Below are 25,414 nucleotides of genomic sequence, written 5' to 3'. Positions count from 1 at the left end.
CTGCGCTCGCGCCTCTCTTTTATAGGATTGTGGATGGGAGCTTCCTGCTCCTGACGATCGTCTCATCATGGTTCAGTCACCGATGCTGTCGTGTCCGCTGAAGCAAACCAACGAAATTGATTGGATTCAACCCCTCAAAGATTACATCCGGCAGACTTACGGCGAGGACCCTGAAACCTACAATCAAGAATGTGTCACCCTCAACCGCCTCCGGCAGGATATGAGAGGCGCCGGAAAGGATAGCGCTACCGGTCGCGATCTGCTCTATCGCTATTATGGCCAGCTGGAGCTGTTGGACCTGCGGTTCCCGGTTGATGAGAACCATATCAAGATCTCCTTCACATGGTATGGTCGAGTCATATATCAACTGAATTGGACTGAACTCTGACTAGACTTATACAGGTATGATGCATTCACTCATAAACCGACCTCGCAGTACTCCCTCGCATACGAGAAAGCCTCCATCATCTTCAACATCTCTGCTGTCCTCTCCTGCCATGCTGCCAACCAAAACCGTGCCGAAGACACTGGAGTTAAGACAGCCTACCACTCCTTCCAAGCGTCGGCTGGAATGTTTACATATATCAATGAGAACTTCCTTCACGCGCCCTCTACTGACCTAAACCGAGACACAGTCAAAACATTGATCCATGTTACCCTCGCGCAGGCCCAGGAGGTCTTCCTGGAGAAGCAAATGGCCGATGCGAAGAAGCCTGGGTTCTTGGCCAAGCTGGCGGGCCAGGCCGCCTATCTATATTCTCAGGGAGCGGAGACAATGCAAGACTTTGCCAGCAAGGGCGTTTTCGACAAAGTGTGGTCTGTTGTGGTGCAGGCAAAGGCAGCTCACATGGGCTCAGTAGCGTCCTACTTCCAGGCTCTTGCGGATGATGAGAGCGGATCTCACGGCGTTGCCATTGCGCGACTGCAGTTGGCTGATAAGCAGGCCAACACTGCCCTCGGTTGGGGCAAGTCATTCCCCTCATCAGCTCCTGCAACCTCAAATCTGACAGCTGAGGCCGGTCCCGCTCTGGTGGAACTTATCAAACACAATCAAGCGAATGTGCAGTCCAAGCTTGCCACGATGATAAAGGATAATGACTTCATTTACCACCAGCCGGTCCCCAATGAGGCGGGTTTGTCACCAGTTGCCAAGATGCCTGCCGCAAAGGCGATTCCAGTCAGCGAGCTCTACCAAGGACAGGATATTCAACGGATTATCGGCCCAGATATTTTCCAAAAGCTCGTCCCCATGTCTGTCACAGAGACTGCCAGTCTATACGATGAGGAGAAGGCCAAATTGGTTCGTGCAGAGACCGAAAAGGTCGAGACAGCAAACGGTGAGATGGCCGCTAGCCTGGATTATTTAAAGCTGCCAGGTAGCCTCAACATCTTAAAGGGTGGAATGGACCAGGATATGACGGTTGATGAAGAGTTCCGCCGCTGGTGCTCGGAGCTTGGTGGTCACAAACCATTCAACAGGGCATTTGACGAGCTACAGGAGCGCAAAGCAGAGGTACAATCCCACCTGGATCAATGCTCTAAGCAACTAGACATGGAAGAGAGCGTCTGCGAGAAGATGCGATCCAAATATGGGGGCGATTGGAGCCAGCAACCCAGTGGCCGCCTTAATACGACACTCCGGGGAGATATTCGAACATACCGTGATACCATCGCAGAGGCTAGTGCAAGCGATACTCAGCTTTCCGCCACATTCCGGCAATACGAGTCGGACTTTGACCAGATGCGTTCTGCTGGGGAAACCGATGAAGCGGACATTCTTTTCCAACGAGCCATGATCAAGGTTGGGTCCAAGCAAGGCAAGGGCAAGAATGGAGTTGCCAGTCCCGCGGAGGGTAGCCTGCTAGACGATGTCTATGACGAGGGCGGTATCTCTGTGTCAGATCAGATCAACAAGGTGGAGGAGATCTTAAAGAAACTCAATCTCGTCAAACGCGAGCGATCTAACGTGCTGAAAGACCTCAAAGACAAGGTGAGCCTGATTCTCCAGCGTCATATACTACGTACACAAAACTGACCAATTTCCAGGTTCACAATGATGACATCTCTAACGTGTTGATCTTAAACAAAAAGTCGATTACTGGCCAAGAAAGTCAGCTCTTCGAAGCCGAATTGGAGAAATTCCGGCCGCACCAGAACAGACTTCTGCAGGCCAATCACAAGCAGTCATCCTTGATGAAGGAACTGACCAAGACATACGGCGACCTGCTCCAGGACAAGCGTGTTCAGTCCGAACAATCCAAGTATGAAGGTATCACGCGGCAGAGAAATGCGGTGATGGCTCGATACAAGAAGGTGTATGAGGCATTCAATGGCCTCACCATGGGCGTCTCTCAGGCACGGAAGTTTTATAATGACATGGGTGACAATGTCGACAGCATGAGGAAAAACGTGGAGACCTTCATCGGCAACCGTCGGTCCGAAGGCGCACAGCTTCTGAGCCAGATTGAGCGCGACAAGGCCGTTGGTGTCTCGGACCAGGAAGACCTTGAACGAGAGAAGCTCCGCCAGTTGATGGAGCGCCTGTCCACAGAACCGAAGCCATCTTCTAGTTCACCTTCCACGGGTTCTATTGCGCCTCCTTCCAAGATCAAGTCCCCCCCCACCTCCTGTTCAGGCCCCAGTGTATGGAGCCGTTGGCCCTGAACCGAAGATGTCACCCCGCTATCCGCCCAGCATGCCGGGAGCAGTTCCACTGTCACATTCCCCAGCGCCTTATGGCCAGTATATGGGAGGTGCTCCGGGCTACAATCCTGCTCAGCCCTTCCAGCAAGGTGCAGCTGCTCCGTTGTCAGAAGGTTATAACCCCATGGCATACCCCTACCAAACCCCGGTCTCTCCACCGCCAAACCAGCAATACTTTTCCCAGACACCAACGCCATATAGCGGCTACCCCAGCGCCAGCCCAGCTCCTTCCTCGGCCGTTAGTACTCAACCATCACACTACATGGCTCCGCAGGGCTACATTCCTCCCCCGCCACCCCCGCGCCCGCAGCAAACCCAATACCCACCCTCAGCCAGCGGCCCGTACCCCTCTGGACCTGGGGGTTATGCGCAGGCAAGACCACCATACGGACACAGCAAGACACCCTCGCAGTCGCAGCAGCCACCATCTGCGTCTAATGACCCGTGGGCTGGTCTCAATGCGTGGAAATGAACACAGTTGGTAGACGTGATAGGTGGGGAAAATGGCGGGGCATACCATCTCGGCGTTTGTTTTTGATATCACTTTTGTATTTACGCGGCCTCGTTGTTGAGCTTTTAGTCTTCAGACAGGATCCATGGAGTGGACGTCAGCTTCAAGCTACTGGGTAGTTATGCTGTTCCTTTAACCTTGGAAGTTATTGTGGTGAATGCCAAGATATACCAGTGGGGGTATCCATCCGCAATTCCATGCAGCGTTCCAAACTACATACACCATTCAAACACGAGATCAATATATCACTACGAAAGAACCACTAGTTGACGAAAGCGATAATCGAATGTTGGGATAGTAAAACCATCCATTGGTAAGACAACTCGTCCCGTTTAACGAGAGACCGGATCAAAAGGCCATATAGATAGCTTAATCTCCAGAACGCCGACATCGAGAAATGTATACATACATGAATACAGACAGTCTGCAGGCCAACCGCAAAGCACCACCCGAACATAGAACGCCGATGGGTATCTTTAGATAAAACAAGAAGAGACGAGAGGACAGAGAGCAACACGAGCACAGCCGGTGTGCTCCGACAACAAAAAACCAAAGCTATCCGCTCAGTCACTCAACTCCAATCCCTATACTATAACCAATTGAAAAGTTCAGAGGCTACAGTACATCCAGGAGTTGAAATCGTTCTGACTGAACAAAAACTCCGGTCAGACACAACCATAAGAGCCGCAATCAATCTTAAGGCTGAAACCTCAACCGGAACTGACGACCCCTCCTCTCCTCGCGCACTGTATAAAGAAACCGAGCAATAGTCTCCTGCTCCGAGAGCCCAGCACTATTGAAATGCCTTCGGACAACAAGTGCAAACTGGTCTTTGCTCACACGATCCTGTCCGATAATGCGACGCAGACTGGCGTCGTCAACGGAGGACTCGGTCTGTGAGCCCGAGGCTGTGTTCCACTCGCTGCGGTCTTTGGAGGATTGGGCGCGGCGGGCAGCGAGGGCAGTTGGGGAGCGGAGACCGACGCCTTGGGAGAGGACGACGCGGGAGTAATCGTTTGAGAAGGCGCTTGGGGTGGGAAGTTTGTGGACGTGGCGGTAGGCGTGAAGGATATCGAGGGGGAGGTCAGACCAAGGGACCTATAGTTTAACTGTATGAGCATGCTTTCTCTTTGAAAGAGTCCAAGGCTATTGGGAGGTGACATGACGTTTTTGTCGGAGCCCCCCTAAGATCTTAACATACTCTTGGCTGATTGTCGACTTGGTGATCGTGCATAGCAGGCGCGCTGGTTATTGAAGCTTTATCCTTGGCTGTAACGGCGGCCTTGCGCTTCGGCGCAGCGCTCTTATACTCTCGCGTGCCGCTGGAGGCTTCGGACCTCGAGTCGTCCACGATTGCGGCGGTGCGCTGGCGCGGAGGAGCCATGGCTAGCTGGCGGAGAGCGGGGAGGGAAAAGAAAAAAGCAAGAAGAAGATGGTCGTGCGTCAATGGGTCTTGAGAATGAATCCAAAGAGCAATGCCTATGTTCAATCTTGGGCAGGCTATGGGCTGGACTCAGCGCAGACTCGACATTCTCTCCGCTTGCGAGGCGGAGGCAAATGGCAGAATGGAGTTTCCGCTTTTGGGACCGGACATGGCTCCGAGATTGCGACTATCATTATTCAATGTGATATACATTATTGTTGAAGGAGTTTGTTTTTGTAGTAAGAATTGGAATTGCAATATGGCCTGAGAGTATGAGTTGGATGATGCCAAAGAGATTTCCCAATTGGGAACTCACTGTCTCCGTACGGAGAACCCGGATGAGACTTTTCCACGACCTGCCCTAGATAGACCTGGAGGGCTTCACCGCTCCATGCGGAGAAGACACAAAGGGGGAGAAAAAAAAACATGACACTCCGCAAGTCGGGTCTGCGGGACCGCAACCGGTCGGACCACCGGCACTGCACTTCTCCGGGGCAGTTTTACCTAAGGGTATTGGAGTCTACTCCTAGGGCTTCCAACGTACAGTATAATATAGTCGATGCGGAAGAAACGACGTGACGACGTGAGGATGTGACGATATGACGGGTCAGTCTCACTTCGGCCGTATTGCCCATTTGACCTGAAAACCCAGACCTGTATACTCCAGTTTCACGGGGAGGCAACAATTGCCACATCCGAGCCTCGGAGGAATGTCGGCGGCTGAACCTCGGCGGGTCACCGACGGCGCCTCCAACAAAAAAAAAAAAAGTGTGGAGATAGAGAGGGAAAACCCCCCCCCCAATGCGAACCAAAGAGAGACGGGCTCAGGAGCACGCAAGGCCGAGTCGGCATTGCCGTGCCGAGTCCTGGGCCGAGAAGGTCGGGCCCCGCGGCTCCAGAAGACGGAATCACTTTGGGGTTTAGGGCGCGGACAATGGCCGTCGACACTTGGTCATTCACCGGGACATCCGCTTTGGGCTGATTTGAATGCACTTTTACAGTATTTGCTCCGTTGAGAAACAGAAATTTTCTTTCATCTGCCCCGTTACTCGAATGCGCCTCGAGCTCCAGGGATCGTACGATCTGCGGCCACCCAGGGAATGTGCCTAACTCCTGACTCACCCGCCTCCTAGATCGTCGTGGGGACAAGTCCTGGCAAAGCCACACTAAGCCCCGCAGTCTGCGACAAGGGCACAATTTGGCAACTCACCAGCTCCGACTTCTCCCGATCATGCTGATTTTTCTTTCTCCACGCCTTTGCCCCAGCCCTATGGGCTGATTGCCCGAAGCCTGGACCTCTGCCGGTGTACGGTACCTGCAGTAGAATCGGTCTAGCCGAGGAAGCTGTGTCGTCATAACTCTCGATATTTGAATCCCCAATCCCCATAAAAGATGATGCTAGCGCGTTGACGCATGTCAATATAGGGACTGCCGGTATATCTAGCTTGGTATAGCCTTATCTTAGATGGTATCCATCGTGGGTCCAGGGGGCCGAGAGAAACCTGTCAAGCTGGCCAGGGCCTCATCAGGTGACAGCCGATCAGGCACTCGATGAGTAGACGCGGCTCGCAAGAAGCACTATTTTGAGCGTCATCTTGGGGGTATTCAGGCCGGGCGGAAGCCGAGGCTGATAGTACGTGATAGTCTGGGAACCCCGTGCACTTCAATGGAACATGACAACATGACAAAAAGACAAAAAGATGACGTGAACCGGCAAGGGCTGCGATAAGGGCTCCCCCCTTTGCCTTCACATGTGAAAACTGTAACTCCCCAAGCTCGTGAGATCTCCGGGGGTCTGGATCTGGGGGTCACCCATGTCCCCCGGATGACAGGCAGCACGTGAAAGGAAGAGTGGCCAGAGAGCAGCGACGTGTCCAGATTGGGCTTATCGTGATAAGCCCCTCGATCTGGCATTTCCCTTTTTTCCCCGATCCTGACCAGTGGTGGTTAGTCTTACCGTACTTGGGAATATGGGGAAGGGATAATTCTCTCAGGTGGGGGGGGGGGGGAGTCAATTTGGCCCTCACCGAGAGCTGGAAAGGTAATGGGAATCACCTCCCCTCTCTTTTCGATGCCTTTGGACTCCGTTCTCTGGGCAAATGGAGGACCTTATCTCCAGGAATTGCCCCCTCAAACCAAGCGGAACTCCGGAGTTTCGGCCCCGCATCGTCTTGGGGATAGTGATATCAGCATGAGGCCCCTGGCGGCTCTCATTGGGTGAGGAGAAAGTCTGTTCCAGAAGCTGTGGATCGTGGATCGCTCGCCTTGGCGTTGGAGGACCATTCGGGGTGTGCGTGTGCATAGAATCAAGTGAGTGGGTGAAGTCTGCCTTATGTTCTTAGGTAAAGGGGCCTCAGGCGGCTTGGTAGTCTTGGATCTTACTCTTAATGGCCTCCCCGCTGTATACAGTAGCTAGACCCGACATACGAAAACACACTACCCCGGATTCCATATCTCCCCGCATCCGATGTTACCTTGGTATTATCTTATAGAATTACTTTACTTTAACCCAAAAATGCAACAGTGGGAATGGGTGGGACTTGGGACTTTGGTAATAAAAACTATCAGGGAACACGTCGATCGTATCCGACACCGCTACACTCCAACAACTCGAGCTCGTGTGCCCGGGGCGTTTGCTCCAGGTTTCAGTGCCCAGGCAGCAGGTCGATTGCGAATCGAGCCCGGGCATTGCCCCCCTCCATTCCATGTTGCCTCCAGCTGGCGACGTCATGGCTGTCGCAAGGGGCCTGCTGGCTGATGTGTCCAGACCAAGTTCGATGCGAGAACGAGTGATTCTGGAGCCGGCGGTGCCCCAGCTTGCTCCGAGCTGAGCTGAGCTGAAGCAACCTCATCTAGGATTTTCTTTTATTCTATTTTCTTTTAATTTAATGCAGGGTTGATCTGGGGTGGCGTGGCCAGGCGAGTGACTGTTTCCATCGCGTAGGCGACACGCAACCACTTGACTAAGAACGGAGGACCCCTTGGACGGTGGAGGTCGGGGAGAACGGGGATCCGGAGATTGCTGCTGTTCATGGACCGTGATTTGATATACATTTCCCCCTTCTGCTCGTTTTTGCTCATTTTCCTGATCCTGCGGAACTTGGCGCGTGGTCGTAGGAGATAATATCCGCCGCACCCGGGAAAGAAAGTCAAGTCTGAAGTTTGGTATTCCCCGGATGGCGTGATAATCGGGGTGCGCAATCTCTGACGCCTTCGACATCAGCGATGTCGGACCTGATAGCCATTTCCGAGAGGATCATGCCAATTCACCATATCGAGCGATCCAAGGGACAGGAGGACTACTGTACGATATGGGAGATTGCGGGGTAGTCGTATCTTTGAGTCATCAAAGTTGGAAATGACGATCAATGGGGACATCTCTCCAAACCTTGACGATCATCTCGGCGGGAATAGATAATAGCCTGATTAACGCGAGAAATAGCCCTAGTCGGCAATTGAAGACAACACCGGCCCCCCACGCCCTGCAATAGTAGGTGGAGAGCGGTGTCGATCCATGCGATCGTGGGGCGGATCTCTGGAAAAACTTTGCAGGGGAAGAAAAACAAAGGAAAGAAAGGAAAGTAAGACGAGGCAACGGGAGCCGGCTTCGGCTGAAACCACCACACCTAGGGTAAGCAGCGAGAAAAGTAGCGAACAAAAGATCAGTTTCATAGAGCCGTTTCATCCAACTCGGCAAAAAGCGGGTAATTACTGGAAGCGGACGTGTCGATGGGATGTTCTTCCCACCCCCCTGCAGATCGAGGCGCCGAATCCGGAATTTCTCCAGGGTGATTGCGCCATTCCCCGTGGAGAAGGCAGTGTCCGCGTCCGGCACGGAATCTGCACGGTGGAGTCTCCCTCGGCCAAAAGTACCCTGGCATTCGACTCGGCTCTCTCATCTTGAGCTCTTATCGCCCGGAAAAAGATATTTGTGGGCTCGTGTAGTGTCGCAACCTGGGGGATGGGGTGTTTCTCCGGACCCACGGGCTCGGCCGAATTGAATCCCGGAGAAAGAGAGAGACAGAGAGAGAGAGAGAGAGAGAGAGAAAGAGAGCAAGAGAAAAAAGAGCTGCGAGACAGCTCATCAGCTCATCTGAGACCTCGATTGCAACCTACAGTATTTTCAGTCTTAAGATCTACCACTAAAGGGGCACGGCTATATGCAGGTTGCCCACCGCCCGCGGATCTCGAACTGGGGGGAACGATCAAGGGTCGATCGGTGTCAACAGGTTTAGACCAGTCAGGCTATCGATAGCCGTCACATGGACCATGTCCGAGTGGACGGAAAAACGGGAGGAGCATGCCGACTAGGCGTATCTTTCTTTATCCTGATGGCTTGGAGGCGCGGGGGCTGTTTCTGGTGGCTTGGGGCTAAACCTCCACGGGGTGCCCCGAAGTTGGACCGTGATTACGGCTGCCTTCCCGGGGGCATGAACCTGTGCCACAACACTTATCATCCCTGGCCTTGCATCTTCGCTCTCGACCATGGTAACAATTGGCTGCATTCGCGCCTATCAGTCCATTCTGAACATGGGTCTTAAGCCCTCAGTCCTCAGCCCTCAATCCTTAGTCCGCAGTTCTCAGTCCCAAGAGAATCCGGGGTATTTTCACCCTCGTTATCAGCTACCCTGGTTTGAAGCTCCCATGGTCGAACGATTCCAATGTGACCCGGCTCATTTTCGTGCGATCTCACCTGTACGATCGGGCTCATGACTCCATCATGCTCCGATCAGTCTATCATGTGTCGACATCATCGATGATTTGACTCTGGCGTCACCGGGGGATGACCCTGGGGTAATACATAGAAGATAACCTTTCCCTCATTACTGGCTCATGCCATCATGGTTTATCATGCATCTTGAGGGGGGAGATAAGGAAACAGTCCCCAGCTTTCTCCAGACGCGCGATAGCCGGATGTGTGAGAGTGACCGTACAATGTCCACGCACCGGTAAGTCACGCCACACGGGGTTCTTCAGCAAACTATGAGATAATCAGAGGACCTGCGTAGCGTCGGAACTAGCCCTGGTCCCCACACCCAGAGTACGTAACCCTCCTGTCAATTCGGGGCAATTATGCCATGATTAATATCAGGATGTACCTTATAATCTAGGTAGAATCGATAGGATGGGAATTTGCAATGACTAGAATCAGCGGTAATGGTTTAAAGAAGAGTTGTATAGGGGAGTTCGGGCATTCTCCATCGCTGCAACAGGCAAGTCGATCTACCGCACGTTGTCCTTTTTTTTTTTTTCTTCCTTTTCCTTTCTCAGAGTTTTCCCTTTTTTTTTTTTTTTTTTTTTTTTTCTCTTTTCCCTTTCCTAATTTCGCCCCCCGGTCTCCTTCTCCCCCACACCGTAGCCCAACCTTGTTACGATCCGATAAGTCTTTTTGGGATTTTTTTCTTTTTCCCTTTTTTCTTTTTCTATTTTTTGATTTTTTCTATTTTCTATTTTTTTTTTTTTTGGCCGATTTTCTGACTTTTTCCCCCAAAGTGTTCGATCCCGAAGCGCCCCCTTCTCCCCGATTTCTCCCTTCCTCCATTTTTCCCCTCCATTCCTTATACATCTTTCCCTCCCCCCCCCCTTCCGTTCTCTTTATCATCTCCTGCTCCCCAGATCGTCATCTCCAGATTCTTCTCTTCCTCCCCCTTTGCGCCTCGCATACCAAATACAACCACCCCCACACTCTATCTTTATATATCTGTGATAGGATCACAGGGCAGATCATAGATCGACTCTCAAAGAACCCTCGGGTGCAGATCAACCGAGACCTTCTTGAGCTCTGGCCCCCCCCTTGTGTGAAGACTCCCTCGGCTCTCAATCTGTTCCTCGCGGCCATAAATCCGGTCCCGTCCCACCTGGAAATATTCACATGCCACTACCGGTTTCGTCAGTGGGTTTCTCCAATCTACTGAATCCTCAAGAAGCCACGGATCCCACCTCTCCTGTTTCGGGAGACTCCTCTTCAATGGCATCTTCTGTCAGCTTGCTACCGCCTCTCATGAAGGGTGCTCGTCCTGCGAACGAGGAGGTCCGCCAGGACCTACCCCGGCCCTACAAATGTCCTCTTTGCGACCGTGCTTTCCACCGCCTGGAGCACCAAACTCGTCACATTCGGACGCACACGGGCGAGAAGCCTCACGCCTGCCAGTTCCCCGGCTGTACGAAGCGCTTCAGCCGTTCTGATGAGCTCACTCGCCACTCGCGCATCCACAACAACCCCAACTCGCGCCGCAGCAACAAGGCCCAACACCTCGCAGCCGCTGCGGCTGCCGCCGCCGGTCAGGATGCCGCGATGGCCAGCGCCGCCAACATGATGCCTCCGCCGAGCAAGCCTATTACTCGCTCTGCGCCGGTTTCTCAGGTTGGATCCCCGGACGTCTCGCCGCCACACTCCTTCTCCAATTACGCGAACCACATGCGCTCAAATTTGGGCCCCTACTCGCGCACCAGCGAGCGCGCCTCTTCCGGTATGGATATCAATCTGCTGGCCACCGCTGCGTCGCAGGTCGAGCGCGATGACCACATGGGCTTCCACGGATCGCGACACATGTTTGGTTCCCGTCATGGCACCGGTCGTGGTCTGCCTTCCCTGTCTGCCTACGCCATCTCTCAAAACATGACTCGCTCGCATTCCAACGAGGACGATGATGCGTATGGTGGACACCGCGTGAAGCGCTCGCGCCCCAACTCTCCCAATTCCACCGCGCCCTCCTCCCCTACATTCTCGCACGATTCGCTTTCTCCTACTCCTGATCATACTCCTCTGGCTACCCCTGCCCACTCGCCTCGTCTGCGCCCTCTGGGGGCCAACGAGCTGCACCTTCCTTCAATCCGCCACCTGACCCTCCAACACACTCCCGCTCTGGCCCCTATGGAGCCCCAACCCGAGGGTCCCAACTACTACAGCCCCGGTCAAGGACACATAGGTCCCAGTATCACGGACATCATGTCCAAACCGGACGGCACACAGCGCAAGCTTCCCGTGCCTCAGGTTCCCAAGGTTGCGGTGCAGGACATGCTCAACCCGACAGGCGGCTTCGCGTCCATGTCTTCGTCAACCAGCAATTCCGTTGCAGGCGGTGACCTAGCCGACCGCTTCTAATCTTGTTTTCCTCTTGTTATGTTATGCGCGCCACGAAACGATATAGACTTTGTGCATTTTATTGGATTGCAGGCATCATCGGTGTCGGTTTGGATGGTTTTTTTTTCTTTTCTTTTTTTCTTTCTTATTTTCAGTCGGCGTCTCCATGATATAGATGGGATGGGATTTTCCTTGTGGCTGTTTCTTCTCAGGGGTTCGCCCTTCTTCGAGTCTAAAATCTTTTTCTTTCTCAGTCGACCTGACTACTTTTCTTTGTGTTGATTCTCCCCTCCCAGGCCTGTGGCCTGTTATACTTCTGGCCACCCTGTTTTATTCTCTTCTCTAATTGCTACCCTGCTCTGCATGGGACAAAAATGAAAACTATCAACTCATATGCATCTGTCACATCCAAATTTGTAGTTCCAATGTGGTTGTCTCAAATTTACACAACCATAGCGTTGACACCCTCCATACAGATCTGTCGGGACAAGGATACGCAACACAAAAAGACATCTTGCAGATCTACCTACCACATACGATCTAGACCAGTCCTTAGCATCTGATTCAGAGAACAAAGTACCATTCAAGCCGAGCACACAAATGATAGACAATTCCCAACGATACTACTGCACAGCCCAAACGTTAGCCCGACGCCCCCGCTCCCCCTCCATGCTTAGCGCAGAAAATCCACCAGGTACACAACGTTTTGAACTTTTATCTCCAAATCGTGTGCGGTGTCTGCCCTGGACATTTAGTCCGTGCAGAATTGCATCGTGTCTATCAACGTTCGTCAAATGTACCCACCTATGCAGAGTCGGGCTACGCCGGCACCTATAATGTCATGCATGCTGACTTCAGTACAGGTACATCCAGAAATTGTGCCCTTTATAGCCCTGGAGCCAACCAGAAGGAAAAAGAAGGGAAAAAAGAAAAAAAAAAAAGTCACTATCCAGCTTGGACTTCTCTCGAACCATATCAAGACCGTACGTTCTCATGAAAGAGCTTTGTCCAGCCCGAATCAAACCGAATCCATTCCACGCTCGTGCACCGGTGACGAAACATCCTCTAACGTGATCAAGGGTATCTCTATTTCCCCGCCAGCCCCGTGCGGAGCATGTCGGAGCCTACGAGCCCCAAGAGCCGTCAGATCCGCCCCCGATCAGCTCTAAGCATTTCGCCGTTCTCCGCCCAGCGATCACCTCCCCCATGAGTAAAAGCGCGCAAACAAAAAAGCACGGCGTGGTCGTCAGCGCTATGCCAGTTTCCTCGCCCACGCTCCCGGGCCTATCGAGCGGGTCTTCGTCGCCGTCCATATCGTCGGTGGATACCGCTGAAGGCCGTGTCGAGATGGATGGTCTGGCGCCTGTTATTACTTCCCGAGGATCAGTTGGATCGCGAGTGGAAGATTCGTCTTCATCTTCGTCGTGGAATACTGCTGCGCAGGCTCTTGATAGGGTCGATGAGCAGACGAGAATGTATGTTTGTCTTTTCCACATGCTGGACTGTCATGATTCTTTCGACGATGAAAGCGAGTGGCGCACGCATGTAGTCAGTCACTTCCGCACTCACCCGCCGCCGTCGACGGCGCGGTGCCCGCTTTGTCCGAATACGAACTTTGTGGATGGAGACTCGGACTCCATGACGCCTGTGGAAAGAGTACTGGAGGATAGGCCAAAAGATAACGAGGATACTTCGATGAACGATACCGAGGAACCCCCAGCTTGGGACCGCATGCTCGACCACGTCGCGACGGAACACTATCAGCACGGACAAACACTAGCAGGTAGCAGGCCGGATTTTGAACTGATGCGATACCTATATGGCCGACGGATCATCTCTGATGCCCAGTTCAAGGCTATGCAACTTGCTCCGGCGCCGTCGAGTCCAGCATATCATCGTTCACAAGATGGCGTGCGGGCTAGTATCGGGTCATCGGATGAGCCATACTGTGCACCGTATAGTCGTAGGAGAGAGGAGAGGATCAGAGGGCAGCAGAGGGGGGTTTGCCTTGTTTGATCTGTTGGAATGAGTTGGATTTGGATTTTGATGGATTTGAGTATTGGGTTCCGTTTTTTTGCCTTTGGTTCAGATATCCCCTCGTTCTATGTGTTTTTCACTGTATAGGTTTTGTTCTGTGTCTGCTGCACTCTGTATTATTCTTTCTGGATTACTTGGTCTTTTCGAGGGACTGCTTGAGAATGAGATTGCATGAGCTTTGCCTTGAGGCTGTCCTCTGTTCGTTGACTTTGTTGCTATCTGTCTTTTGATGCTGTTGCCGCTTTCCGGCGTAGGAATGGATGTTTCAGTAGATTTTGCTGCTCGGTGGGGCGTATAATGAGAGACGATGGATTGAGCTGAGTCTTCGGGACGTCGTTAGGGGCGGTGAACCTGGTGGAGAGCAAATGTGATAGACCACATCCGAAAACTACATAGTTCGGTAAATTTTCGGGAACTATTTGTCCTTCGATCTGCTTGGTTGTTGTTGTTTTTCCGATTTGTGGTGCCTTGTGGATGTTATCTAGCTATCTCGAGCTTCATAAATCTTTGACACAGAACCAACCTGTGAAGGTTCTAATCGATCGTGTTGATGAATTACATACTGGTAGATCAAAGCAGCGTCTTCGGGATAATATTAATTGAATACAAGTTGAATTGTCTCTGCCGGGGAGAGGAATAGGTAGATGTAGATCGTACCATGACAGCTATAGAGGGAAGTCTAGTAGACGTAGCCTACAACAAGCATCAGTGAATGCAAGACAGCTCGAGAGATATGAAAGACTAAACTCAGATAGTACATTATAGTTAATTTCGAAGACCAATGATCATCTCATCGTCTCCGAATCATCACTTCCTAATTGAATGCCTACTGGGCTTGTGTCTTTTCAAGCTCTCTCGCTCAGTTTGCTCAATGTTCAACTGCTCACATCGTCTGGCCCAGCCTCAATACCAATCATCTCCTCCTCGTCTTTTCGACATTCCAAAGTTATCAAACGGTACTCAATATGTCCTCACAAGACAACGAGACTCACGACTTCACGCGAGATGCAGCGAACGCAGTCCAGGTATTTCGAAGAACGTTTCCTGAATTCCTCACATCTTTCGAAGCCCTCCTTGGCCCACTGATTCGCTTCTTCATTCACACGTTCCGACTGAAAATGAACTCCAATCTTCTTCCAACAACAGCACACCTCGAAACCCCAAGCCAACGAAACTTGCGCTACACAATCGTCAGCAAGCTAATGGCTGACTTCAACTCCTCAGAGCCATTCGGATTCGATCGCGATTATGACCATGATCTTTTCACCTTTGTTCTCTACTGGTACCTACGGGATACATGGGCTGCTGATATCCGCGAGCAAATTGTGAGACACGCACCACGGACAGACCTGAGCTCCTTCGCCGAATTTCCATACTCCCCAAAACCTGTCCCAGAAGAGCTTCGCCCTAGTCTCTTTATCTACAACCCAAACCATCCAGACCTCGGAGAGATCGATCCTAAACGCAATGGACTATATTACGTGGGTCGCCGTGAATGGATTGACGGACAGGACGTTACTGAAAGCGATACATGCCATGGGAATGATTCTGGGTGCAATGGCATTCCCGGGAGAGTAATTCTCGGGAATAGCGTTCCTGGAGACGAGAAATGCAAAGAGTGGCTTCGAACCTCCCACTCATAGAGCTGATGGAAAGATCCAGGAAGTGTGGGTTGCATGGCATGCTCACGTTTGAATGCAACTTGCACTATTTGAATTAGCTACTTTTAGAGATAAGGCAAATCATCCCAGATAGTCTCAGCATGGATTCAAGCATATCCAAAAAGAGAAGGATATAGCAATAGAAGGTAGTAACTCAAGTAGAAAGTAGAACCCGGTGCAAACACGACAAACCCACCCCACCGCCCTTGATAATCGTCTCCGGCGACTTCAGTCTCGCGCTGCCCGGCGCTCCTCTTAATCCCGGTGCAGCTTCGCTTATAATGAGAGCGGCCTCCTCCTGACTTGAACCTCGTGAACTCCAACTCCAACCGCTCTCTGACGCAATCTACGCCCACCCGTTTCCCAGACACCCCCACCTTCCACCACCGACATGGAGCGATTGTCGCTCAACGACAGCCCTGCCAATGCGCAGCAGCGCAACTCCCAGCAGTTCTCCCAGCAGACTCCTCTTGGTCCTGGTGGCCAGAACCAGCCCACCTCTGGCCCACCCCAGCTCCCCCCGCAGATGTTCACCACTGCCGCACAATTACTTGATTTGACAGATAGTACGTGACCCAAAACGCATTGAGGACCCGGGAAGAGTCATTTGCTGACAGGGGAATTGTTTCTGCCTTGTAGAAAAGCTAGTGCTTGTTCTGCGCGATGGGAGGAAATTGATCGGTGTTTTGCGAAGCTGGGACCAGTTCGGTATGAGTGTCGCATAGCCTTTCACGTAAACCGTGTCTTACCAGCCTCTCTTGCCACTTTACAGCGAACCTTTTCTTCCAGGATACCGTTGAGCGCATCTACGCTGGAAACCTCTACGCTGATGTCCCGCGCGGCGTCTTCCTCGTGCGTGGCGAGAATGTCCTCTTGCTCGGTGAAGTGGTATGTGCATGGAGAAGCTCCAACCTCTGATTTACTAAGCTCAATGCTAATATAATATTACAGGATTTGGACCGCGAAGATGAAATTCCTACTACGATAACCAAGGCTCCCTTCGAAGAAGTCTTTGCGCTTAAGAAGAAGGAAGACAACCAGCGCAAGACCGGTGATAAGAAGCGGTACAAGGAGCTGTCCGCTCTGGGTTTTGAGCCTGAGCACAGCGGAGAGATCCTATTCTAGTAGCTCTCTTACCGCTGTTACTTGTGTGGCCGTTGTCTTCATCCCGAAGCCCCGAAATTTCTCACGACGCACTCTTTGGGGGCCATTGGAGGGTTCGCCATTAAGGATGGAACCTGCGCTTATGGGCTTGGACAAGTTTACTTGTACACTATTCAATAGCGGTGGCAAGTGAAAAGTCTCTTGCAATGGCCTGCTTCTATTTGTGCTAGGTCTTCGAAGTTCTCACGAACTGTGAACGTGAGATTATACAAGGGACCTATGAAGGATACGCTCAAGGACGACTCTGAGGTAAACTAGTATCTCTAGTCTGAAGCTGATTTGCCGTTCTCCTTCGTCTTTCTGCACGCCGCCTACTGATAATGGCGCAGAATGGCCGTCCTCACACCCAATTCGGGTCCATATTCCCTTTTTTGCCTTGTTCAATAATAAAAATCCACGAATTGATGGTTCTATGAATTTTTTTCGATTAAATTTTCTCACAATTTCCTATTTTCTCCAGAGTAGAAGCGGGTCTCACAGTGGAGAGATGGTAGTTGCTTATCGATAACCGCGCCAAGAACCCGCTGTACCTTTTTTTTTCTCGTCGATTTTTCTCCATCACCGCCAGAACAGCATCCCCGCACGCTTTCTGTCCTTCTCCTCCTGTCGTCCACGATCATCATGGCGACCCTGGCGGAGAAGCTCGAGAAGATCAAGTCTCCTAAGCTGCAGAATCAGCACCATGTATGTGTGATCCCATGCCAATCTACAGAAACTTACTGACCCGATTGCAGACCGCCGTGGTGCTCTCTGCAGTGGAGGACACTCTTCGCGACCAAAAGGCAGACTTTTCCTCCACCGCTTATTTCGCTGCGCTCCTTGCGCTCCTCTCACAGTCGCTGTCCGCCGACCAAGGAATCGTTAACAAGGACCTGGCGACATCCGTCGTCTATCTGCTCGACATCACCACCGGTTACGTTCCCGCTCCGATTCTTTGCTCCAAATTCTCTCAGATTCTCACTGGTCTTGCGCCTGCTCTTTCGCTGCCCGAGGTCGAGGCCCCGCTTCTGCGACCATCAATTGGCTGTCTTGAGTCGCTTCTCATTGCTCAGGATGCCGCAGCATGGAATCTGCCTCACACTCAGATCGGTCCCCGTCGGGCGACGGCGGGTCTGCTCAGCCTTTCAGTTGACCACCGGCCCAAGGTTCGGAAGCGCGCTCAGGATGCGCTGGTCAAGGTTCTCAAGAATCCCCCGCCCAGTCCGTCTCTGGATCACCCGGCTGCGGATATGTGCGCCGAGTCTGCGATGAAGACGCTTGGCGATAGTATTGCGACTGCGCTGAAGCAGAAGAAGGGCAAGCACGATGCACAGAAAGACAACCACGAGCCTCTAATTATCCACTCGCTCCAGCTGGTGAAGACCATTGCTACAGCCTCGGGCGGTTGGCCTAGCAAGAAGATCGAGTCGCTCTGTGAACTGCTGATGAACGCCTCTCGCTCCACCAACGAGTACATCACTATGGGTGCGTTCGAGGTCTTCGAGGTCATTTTTGAGGGTATGGCGGACGAGTTCTCGTCCTCGAAGCTTCCCCGTCTTTTGGAGGCCATCTCCGAGCTTAAGCCCGCACAGAATGACTCCCAACTTCTTCCTCCCTGGATCGCTGTTTTGTCCCGTGGATACGATGTGTCTGCTCAAATCAGCCCCGAAGACACCTTTGAGAAGCTTCCTGAACTTTTCCAGCTCATCTCTGGATTCTTGGCTTCGCCCTCAAACAACATCCGCGTGTCCGCGTCTGAGTGTTTGATCTCTTTCCTGCACAACTGTATCCCCAACAGTGTTATTATAGACCCTTCTGTCTACGATGAGAAGACTCTGGAGAAGCTGGCCAAGGCCGCCGCTGATCTTCTGTCTGTCAAGTACCAGGCTGCTTGGATGGAGGTTTTCAATGTCTGCTCTGCCATGTTCGATTGCTTCAAGTGGCGCTCCAGCCCCTTCCTTATCAGCCTTGTCACAACCGTGGGTGAGCTCCGCAGCAACGAGTCCTTCCACGGAAAGAAGGAGGCCGATAGCGTTCTCAGCAGTGCCATTGAGGCCATGGGCCCCGCCGCCGTTCTCGACATTCTGCCCTTGAACATCATTGAGCAGAAGAATGGCCAGCCCGGTCGTGTCTGGTTGCTGCCTATTCTCCGTGACTCAGTTACGAATACCGACCTGGGTCACTTCCGTTCAGAGTTTGTGCCTTTGAGTGAGGCTCTTTACCAGAAGATGGTTGATTTCCGTAGTGCCGAGAAGCACGTTGAGATGAAGATCTTCGAAACTCTTGTCCAGCAAACCTGGGGAATTCTTCCCGGATACTGTGAACTGCCCCTCGACTTGGTTGAGGCCTTTGACCAGAGCTTTGCCGAGCTGCTTTCCAACGTCCTTTATAAGCAGGCTGAGCTGCGCGTCGACATCTGTCGCGCTCTGCAAAACCTTGTCGAGTCTAACCAGGCTATCCTGGAGGTCGAAAGCGAGGAGGAGGATTTGATCCTGCAGCGCCGTATCACTAAGGCTGCTGCCACCAAGAACATTGCCCACATGGCTGGCTTTGCCAGTAACCTGTTGGCCGTGCTGTTCAACGTTTACAGCCAGACTCTTCCGCACCACCGTGGCTACATCCTGCAATGTATTAATTCCTATCTGAGCATCACCCCCGAGGCAGAACTCAATGAGACTTTCTCTCGTGTCACAGCCATGCTCGAATCCTCGCTGGCGGAGGAGCAGCAGCAGGATGCACCCAAGCAGGATCAGGCCAACAAGATGCCCCCTACTTCACACACATTGATTGACCTGGTCATTGCCATGTCTATCTATCTGCCTCGCTCCAGCTTCAGCGGTCTCTTCGCTATGGCCACCGCTATTCTCAATGGCACTTCCCCCAACCCCGATCAGCAGCTTATCAAGAAAGCTTACAAGCTCATCCCCCGTCTTGCCTCAACCGAGACCGGTAGCGCTGCTCTGCAAGAGCGCAGCGGTGAGCTGCAGGCTCTCATGCTGGCCACATCTGACAAGACTCCCGCATCTGGTCGCCGTGACCGCATGCTCGCCATTCACGAGCTGATCACCCACCTGCCCACCTCCGAGCTCCACTTCATCCCGGCTATCTTGTCTGAGGTTGTCCTTGGATGCAAGGAGAGTAACGAGAAGGCCCGTACTGCCGCTTTCGATCTACTGATCCACCTCTCCCACCGCACTACTGACCCCGAACGTAACCCCGAGGGCACTGTGATTCGCAACTCACTGGTGGCTCACATGCCCGATGACTCACCTGACGCCCCTGCTACCATTGAGGAGTTCTTCACCATGGTGTCTGCCGGTTTGGCTGGCTCCTCTCCCCACATGGTTGCTGCGTCCGTCACAGCCCTGTCCCGCCTCTTCTTCGAATTCCACACTCAGCTCCGCCCCGAGGTTCTGTCTGACCTCGTGGCGACTGTCGAGCTCTTCCTTACCAGCAACAACCGCGAGATCGTCCGGTCCGTCCTCGGCTTCGTCAAGGTTGCCGTTGTCGTTCTTCCCGATGAGGCCTTGCGGCCCCGTCTCAATGCCCTTGTCCCCAACCTCATGGCTTGGAACAAGGAGCACAAGGGTCGTCTTCGCAGCAAGGTCAAGGGTATCATCGATCGTCTGGTTCGCCGCTTCGGTGCTCCTCTCATGGAGAGCCTGGTCGGTGAAGATGACCGTAAGCTGGTCGTCAACATTCGCAAGCAGCGTGAGCGCAACAAGCGCAAGAAGAAGGAGGGCGCCGAGGATGAGGACGAGGAAGATGAGAAGCCTGCCCAGCAGCAATCCGGCGGCAACGCCTTTGACAAGGCCGTCTACGGCTCCGACTCCGAGGACTCAGACGACGGGTCTGACGATGGCGCCAGTGACGTCGACGTCGATGAGACCGCTCGCATCAGAGGCAAGGGTGCTGGCGGCAGGAACAAGGGTCAGAGCAACCAGTACATCCGCGAGACGTCTCCTGACGACAACCCGCTTGATCTGCTGGCACCCGACGCTCTGGCTAACATTTCTACCACCAAGCCTAGCCTGCGCTTCCTGAACACCGGCCCTGGCTCGAAGAAGAAGCGCAATGCTAAGTTCGATGCTGATGGCCGTCTTCTTCTTGGCGATGACGACGCTGCCGAAGACGTCGAGATGGGCGGTGCCCAGGCTGGCGGTGTCAATGCCTACCTCGAGGCTGTTAGTGGACCCGATGCTGTCCGCCGCGGCCAGAAGGGTAAGGTCAGGATGGGTCAAGCCAAGCGTGGTGGTGATGCCATGGACCTCGATGAAGATGATGAAGGCGCTATTAAGGAGAGCCTTCAGGGTCGTCGTGGTCTCGGTGCTCCCAAGACCCACGGCTCCCCCGGTGGCGGTCGTATCGAGAAGCGCCGAACACCCTTCAAGGGTAAGGGCGGTGGCATGAAGGGTGATGGTGCCCGCGGACGTGGCGGCTTTGGTGGCCGTGGCGGTAGCCGTGGAGGATTCGGTGATCGTGGCGGTAGTCGTGGAGGATTCGGTGATCGCGGTGGTCGTGGAGGATTCGGTGACCGCGGTGGCCGAGGTGGTGATCGTGGTGGCCGTGGCGGTTTCGGAGCACGCGGCGGACGCGGAGGCTTCGGTGATCGTGGCGGCGGCTTCGGTGGCCGTGGTGGTGGTCGTGGTGGTGGACGTGGAGGATTCGGTGATCGTGGTGGCCGAGGTGGTTCCGGTGGCCGCGGTCGCGGAAGCCGGTAAACGCAAGACCAATTTCCTATATCTTCTTTCCTTTATCTTTGGGAAGGTCGGGGAGACTGTTTCACGCATCCAAGGCTCTGGCACACGTTCTTTTTGGTTAGGAACATTTCGAATAATACCCCCTTGGCGCTTCCGTTTGGGGGTTGACTGATATTCGCAGGTCTTGGGCTTGTCTTGTCATGATTTGATTACGAGCAAAAGTTTGTTAAGGCATCTTGCACATAGAAATTTGATCTTATTCTGCACTTGAAAGTTTCCTCTATAATCTCACTATTCATTTGAAGTAGTTTCTAGGTTGTTGAAATCCAGCCCGCGGTCATGAGTCGCAGAGAGCCACCCTACCATAGTAATGATAAAACTATTCTCTTATTGTGGGTGCTACATAGATAGTGTGTCATTCCTTAAGCACTCGCTCGATCGAGTTCTTAAGCTCGCCTTTACGTAGGCGAAACATCGGATGAGTACTGATCTCTGGAAATTGCAGAGAACCTGCTAGATAATACTTTGATAAGGATAGTGTTCTGGTACATACCTGAAGATACTGCGGCACTGCTGTGGAATAGCGGCATGAGTTGAATAGGCAAAATGACCGCTACTTATATTTCCTTTCGTGTAATGGATTTCAATTTATCTCTAGGCTCTCTAGGCTGTAAGACGTATACTGTAATTGGTGCGGCAGATACCGTGCTTTAGCCCGCTGTGGATCTGTCGTTGTTTGTAGCCCAAGTTCGGTGATCCTACACTATGGGGCGGCAGACCCGTTTAGACCCTGAGGCGCGACGAAGACGTCTATGCCCGCCCTCTGACGTGGCTCATGATACACGCACTCCGGCACGGGCTCGTGTACGGTCAAACACTGCAGCAGGTCCTTGATCGAACAATGGCAAGATCGGGCCATCTTGTGGAATGGATTCAGCCTCTGTACCCCGTTCTCCCGATATACAGGTTTCGTTTCATGATTGGTCTTCGCTACTCGTCCAATGTGATCCATCTACAAAATCATACTAGTCCTCAGAGGAACCCAAACTGAAGGAGGCATAATCCGGGTATCAAATTTGCGCGCAAAAAGCACAGTATACATACAAGTACAGTTGATGCAAGTCTCCAATTCCCAAGACGAATCAACATCCCAGTCATCGAGAACAAGGACCATCTACAGGACCAGCAAGAAGTATAGAAAGCCTCCACAAATAAATCACATAGGAGGTCGAAGCCAAAAGGGAATAGTTAATGTACCCGCTTTCGACGCCAAAGACATGGCCCGATTCCTGACTCCGGGAGCATCACACGATGCAGGTGTATAGTCATAGCCTCTCAGAGACTGAAGTAATAGTAATATTGGCAAATGAAGTGATGAGGGGTCGTGTCGCGTAGTTCTCTTCTGGATCCAGGTCCGAGAGGAGGTCCGTAATCGGACCTATCATTTAGGGAGATCGTCCCGGTGGGGGAGGTGGGGCTTTGGTCATGACTTTCGGGCTTTGCCCAGCCACGTCCGCCACCATTTGCAGACTCCTAGGACTGCTGTGCGGCCGTCGTCTTTGCGCTCTGTGCCGTCTGGGTTGCCCATTACCATGGAGAAGACCCAGAAGAAAGCGGCTGTCCAGGCGCAGAGGAGGATTGCGATGCTCAGGAATGGCGAGAGGATCAGGACGCCTGCTGAGGTGCCAACTTTATAGTATCGAGTCGAGTCAGCCAGCATCGACGGCTGGTCTGAGGTGGTTTCGGAGCGGATCCATTGGGTTGAGGAGGAACGGTCTGATGTTGGTGGACGCATGCAAACGAGCCGTTCATGGATGTGGAGGGTCGGTGAGAGAAGGTCGCAAACTTGTGTTACGAAAGAGGTATTGCGGAGGTAGGGTGATAGGGAGCATATTCGCAGTGGTGAAGAGAAGACGGCGAATAGAAGGGCACAGCAGGTATAAAGACAGGCAGCGAAGGAGAATATCGGGACGGGGACAGAAAGCCGGAACTACAAGCTTGTCAGACCAAGGGAATCTTTCGCAATATGTATAAGAGAACTTACCAGCATAAGCAGCGCATCCTGACTCTGATCAACCGGGATATCGTCCGGGACGACTCGCTTCTGTGCGCGCGGAGAGCTCAACTGGTCGGCCGATATCAAGGACGGCTGGTCCGCCCAGCTGCCTCGCTCTTCCCTGTGAGCGGCTCCGGAGCTGGAGACGAGTACCCGGGACATCTGCGAGCCGTCGTCCACTCGGGACTGGCGTCGCGATGCCTCTGGGGAGTAGGTGTGGGAGCCCCGCGGTCCGGAGGATCGGGGACTGATGTCGAACCCGGGCGTCCATTCGTCGGAGGGATGCTGCGGGCCTGAATGGCTCGGATCGGGGGAACCCAACGTTTGACAGGGACGAGGGGCTATGATAGAAGCGGGTACCGCGCGGAGGGGGGCCTGAGCCTGGTGATAGGCAGGACTATATGACATCTCCGGCGGCGGCATGGCGAGCCAGAGTTGTAGGAGGAGAGGGCGAGAGCCTGGTGAAGGTCGTACAGGCGCACAGAGGGCGACTAGGAGTCTGTAGGGCTCACCACATGGTTTTCACGGGGCACGATCCAGGGATCATAGGGGGGATGCGTTGGACGTTGGAGGGGGTGGTCTAGGGTGTATTTCCGCCTGGCCGAAACGGAGAGGAGGAAAGCCAGGGCGGAAAGGGAATTTTATAAGAGAACCGCACGGCGGAAAGGCCAGGGAAGGCCATGGCAGCGGAGGAGGGCATATCCTACTGTTTGCAGGTGCTCTCGCCAAGGCGCCCAGATGCCAAGGTCTCGGCGTCGAGTGTCGCTGCTGTGGTTTTTTCACCTTTTCGTATGCTGGTGTCACCCTGTGCTGGCCTTTCTGCCATTTGCTAGTTAGTGTGTATGATTCTCGAGCAGATTGTTAATCGTAGAGGCCACGTTAGACAGAGGACTGTCCCACGCTGTGCATTCGTTGTTTTACCAATCGCCAAGATGCCAAGAATCCGCGTGAGCGACGACTGAAATGACGTGGTTTCATTGGCTGACAGGCTCTAGTGCGAGTCTTGGCGGTAATGTACAATGCGCATAAAATGGTACTTCTTCACACTTGCTTTGGCTATAATATCAGTATAGGGCAAGACCAGTCGGGCCTATCTTTCATCTTCTAAATCTTTGCTAATTTCATACCACTTCATTGGCTCGGCATCGCCCTGATCAGCCTCGGTGTGTCCGCGCCGAGCCACGCCCAGACGCCGAGAGATTGGCATCCATTTGACTTCGGAGAAAAAAACCTCACCCTTCTGAAGGGGTCCAATATCTATTAGGTAAGTCTCCAATAGTTTACGCCTATTCGGGCCTCTGCAGAGCTTTATTGCAGATACCAACATTGCCAATACTAGGCAGACCCATGTTGGTTCACTTGGACCAGCATCTTGTAATCCTTCATTTTGTGTCCGTCTTGGCTCCCTCCTCTCATTCCGCTACCGAGGTGTTTCAAATTCTCTGCGAATAAGATGCCATCTCGTCCGCTCAGCCTCCTTCCCCGGTGTCTCGTCCCTTAGAGATCATTCCTTGGCCTTGGTGCTGGTTGTCTCGGCGCCTGTCACTCAGCCCCAAATACCGCGAGGCGCGCTTGGCTGAGCGGACGAGTGCGTAATCCGCGCGGTCTAGCCCAGAATTCCCCGTGTGCTCTCTCTCTGTCACTCCCTGGGCCCTGAGTTTCGAGCTTATTGTCTTGCGGTCGGGATCTGCCGTGCGCGGGGTCGACCAACTATCAGAAGGACTGATTGCCTTCTGACTGGGGGGTTGGTTGGCTTTTCTGGGCCTCTCGTTGTCATCATATGATTCGGAGATTGGTTGAAAAGATCGTCTGTCGATCAGCTGCGGCCATGCAATAACATGTGTCAAGGCGTTGATAAGTCACACCGCGTGTCGAGGTGGCACTCCTCGCTCTATGAAGCCCGAGACCTATAGAATACTCATGTTGTCTGTGTCAACAATGGTGAGAACCCAACCGCTATGCTTGTAGAGGACATCCCTGCCAATCGGATGATCACCAAATCACCTTATCATTGTGGGGGCCTCGCATTGGCCCGGTCGGAGCCACTTCGGAGATCAAAGCCTCGGTTGGACATGTCCAAAGAACGGACCGAAGCT

General features: G+C 52.9%; 8 protein-coding genes across 8 annotated transcripts; 6 read left to right on the top strand and 2 right to left on the bottom strand.

Moving 5' to 3' along the window:
* Nucleotides 1–67: 67 nt before the first annotated feature.
* bro1 (putative signal transduction protein BroA) lies at nt 68–3,175 on the top strand (the record flags this gene model as incomplete). Its single annotated transcript, XM_056885242.1, has 4 exons — nt 68–345; nt 403–1,990; nt 2,047–2,584; nt 2,643–3,175. The coding sequence occupies 4 exons, from the start codon at nt 68–70 to the stop codon at nt 3,173–3,175; spliced, it is 2,937 nt and encodes a 978-aa protein (XP_056743520.1).
* A 735-nt stretch (nt 3,176–3,910) lies between these two features.
* On the bottom strand, nt 3,911–4,598 carry N7443_005185 (histone deacetylase complex subunit SAP30 Sin3-binding domain-containing protein; the record flags this gene model as incomplete). The annotated part of the gene is made up of 2 exons (XM_056885241.1): nt 3,911–4,312; nt 4,416–4,598. 2 exons carry the CDS (start codon nt 4,596–4,598, stop codon nt 3,911–3,913), a joined length of 585 nt encoding a protein of 194 aa, XP_056743519.1.
* Nucleotides 4,599–10,509: 5,911 nt separating this feature from the next.
* Nucleotides 10,510–11,742, top strand: N7443_005184 (C2H2-type zinc finger protein; the record flags this gene model as incomplete). The annotated part of the gene is made up of 1 exon (XM_056885240.1): nt 10,510–11,742. The coding sequence occupies one exon, from the start codon at nt 10,510–10,512 to the stop codon at nt 11,740–11,742; it is 1,233 nt and encodes a 410-aa protein (XP_056743518.1).
* A 1,185-nt stretch (nt 11,743–12,927) lies between these two features.
* On the top strand, nt 12,928–13,737 carry N7443_005183 (uncharacterized protein; the record flags this gene model as incomplete). The annotated part of the gene is made up of 1 exon (XM_056885239.1): nt 12,928–13,737. The coding sequence occupies one exon, from the start codon at nt 12,928–12,930 to the stop codon at nt 13,735–13,737; it is 810 nt and encodes a 269-aa protein (XP_056743517.1).
* A 986-nt stretch (nt 13,738–14,723) lies between these two features.
* N7443_005182 (uncharacterized protein) lies at nt 14,724–15,401 on the top strand (the record flags this gene model as incomplete). Its single annotated transcript, XM_056885238.1, has 1 exon — nt 14,724–15,401. The coding sequence occupies one exon, from the start codon at nt 14,724–14,726 to the stop codon at nt 15,399–15,401; it is 678 nt and encodes a 225-aa protein (XP_056743516.1).
* A 409-nt stretch (nt 15,402–15,810) lies between these two features.
* Nucleotides 15,811–16,544, top strand: N7443_005181 (U6 snRNA-associated Sm-like protein LSm1; the record flags this gene model as incomplete). Its single annotated transcript, XM_056885237.1, has 4 exons — nt 15,811–15,985; nt 16,059–16,127; nt 16,192–16,307; nt 16,371–16,544. 4 exons carry the CDS (start codon nt 15,811–15,813, stop codon nt 16,542–16,544), a joined length of 534 nt encoding a protein of 177 aa, XP_056743515.1.
* Nucleotides 16,545–17,204: 660 nt separating this feature from the next.
* On the top strand, nt 17,205–21,283 carry N7443_005180 (mRNA-binding protein RRP12; the record flags this gene model as incomplete). Its single annotated transcript, XM_056885236.1, has 2 exons — nt 17,205–17,267; nt 17,318–21,283. The coding sequence occupies 2 exons, from the start codon at nt 17,205–17,207 to the stop codon at nt 21,281–21,283; spliced, it is 4,029 nt and encodes a 1,342-aa protein (XP_056743514.1).
* A 1,462-nt stretch (nt 21,284–22,745) lies between these two features.
* N7443_005179 (uncharacterized protein) lies at nt 22,746–23,741 on the bottom strand (the record flags this gene model as incomplete). Its single annotated transcript, XM_056885235.1, has 2 exons — nt 22,746–23,252; nt 23,307–23,741. The coding sequence occupies 2 exons, from the start codon at nt 23,739–23,741 to the stop codon at nt 22,746–22,748; spliced, it is 942 nt and encodes a 313-aa protein (XP_056743513.1).
* Between the last annotated feature and the right edge of the window lie 1,673 nt (nt 23,742–25,414).

Source organism: Penicillium atrosanguineum (assembly GCF_028827265.1).
Source record: "Penicillium atrosanguineum strain IBT 20685 chromosome Unknown utg000003l_segment0_segment0, whole genome shotgun sequence".
Taxonomy (NCBI): domain Eukaryota; kingdom Fungi; phylum Ascomycota; class Eurotiomycetes; order Eurotiales; family Aspergillaceae; genus Penicillium; species Penicillium atrosanguineum.
The sequence above is the reverse complement of the archived record's forward strand: the minus strand, read 5'-3'. Positions and strand labels throughout refer to the sequence as shown.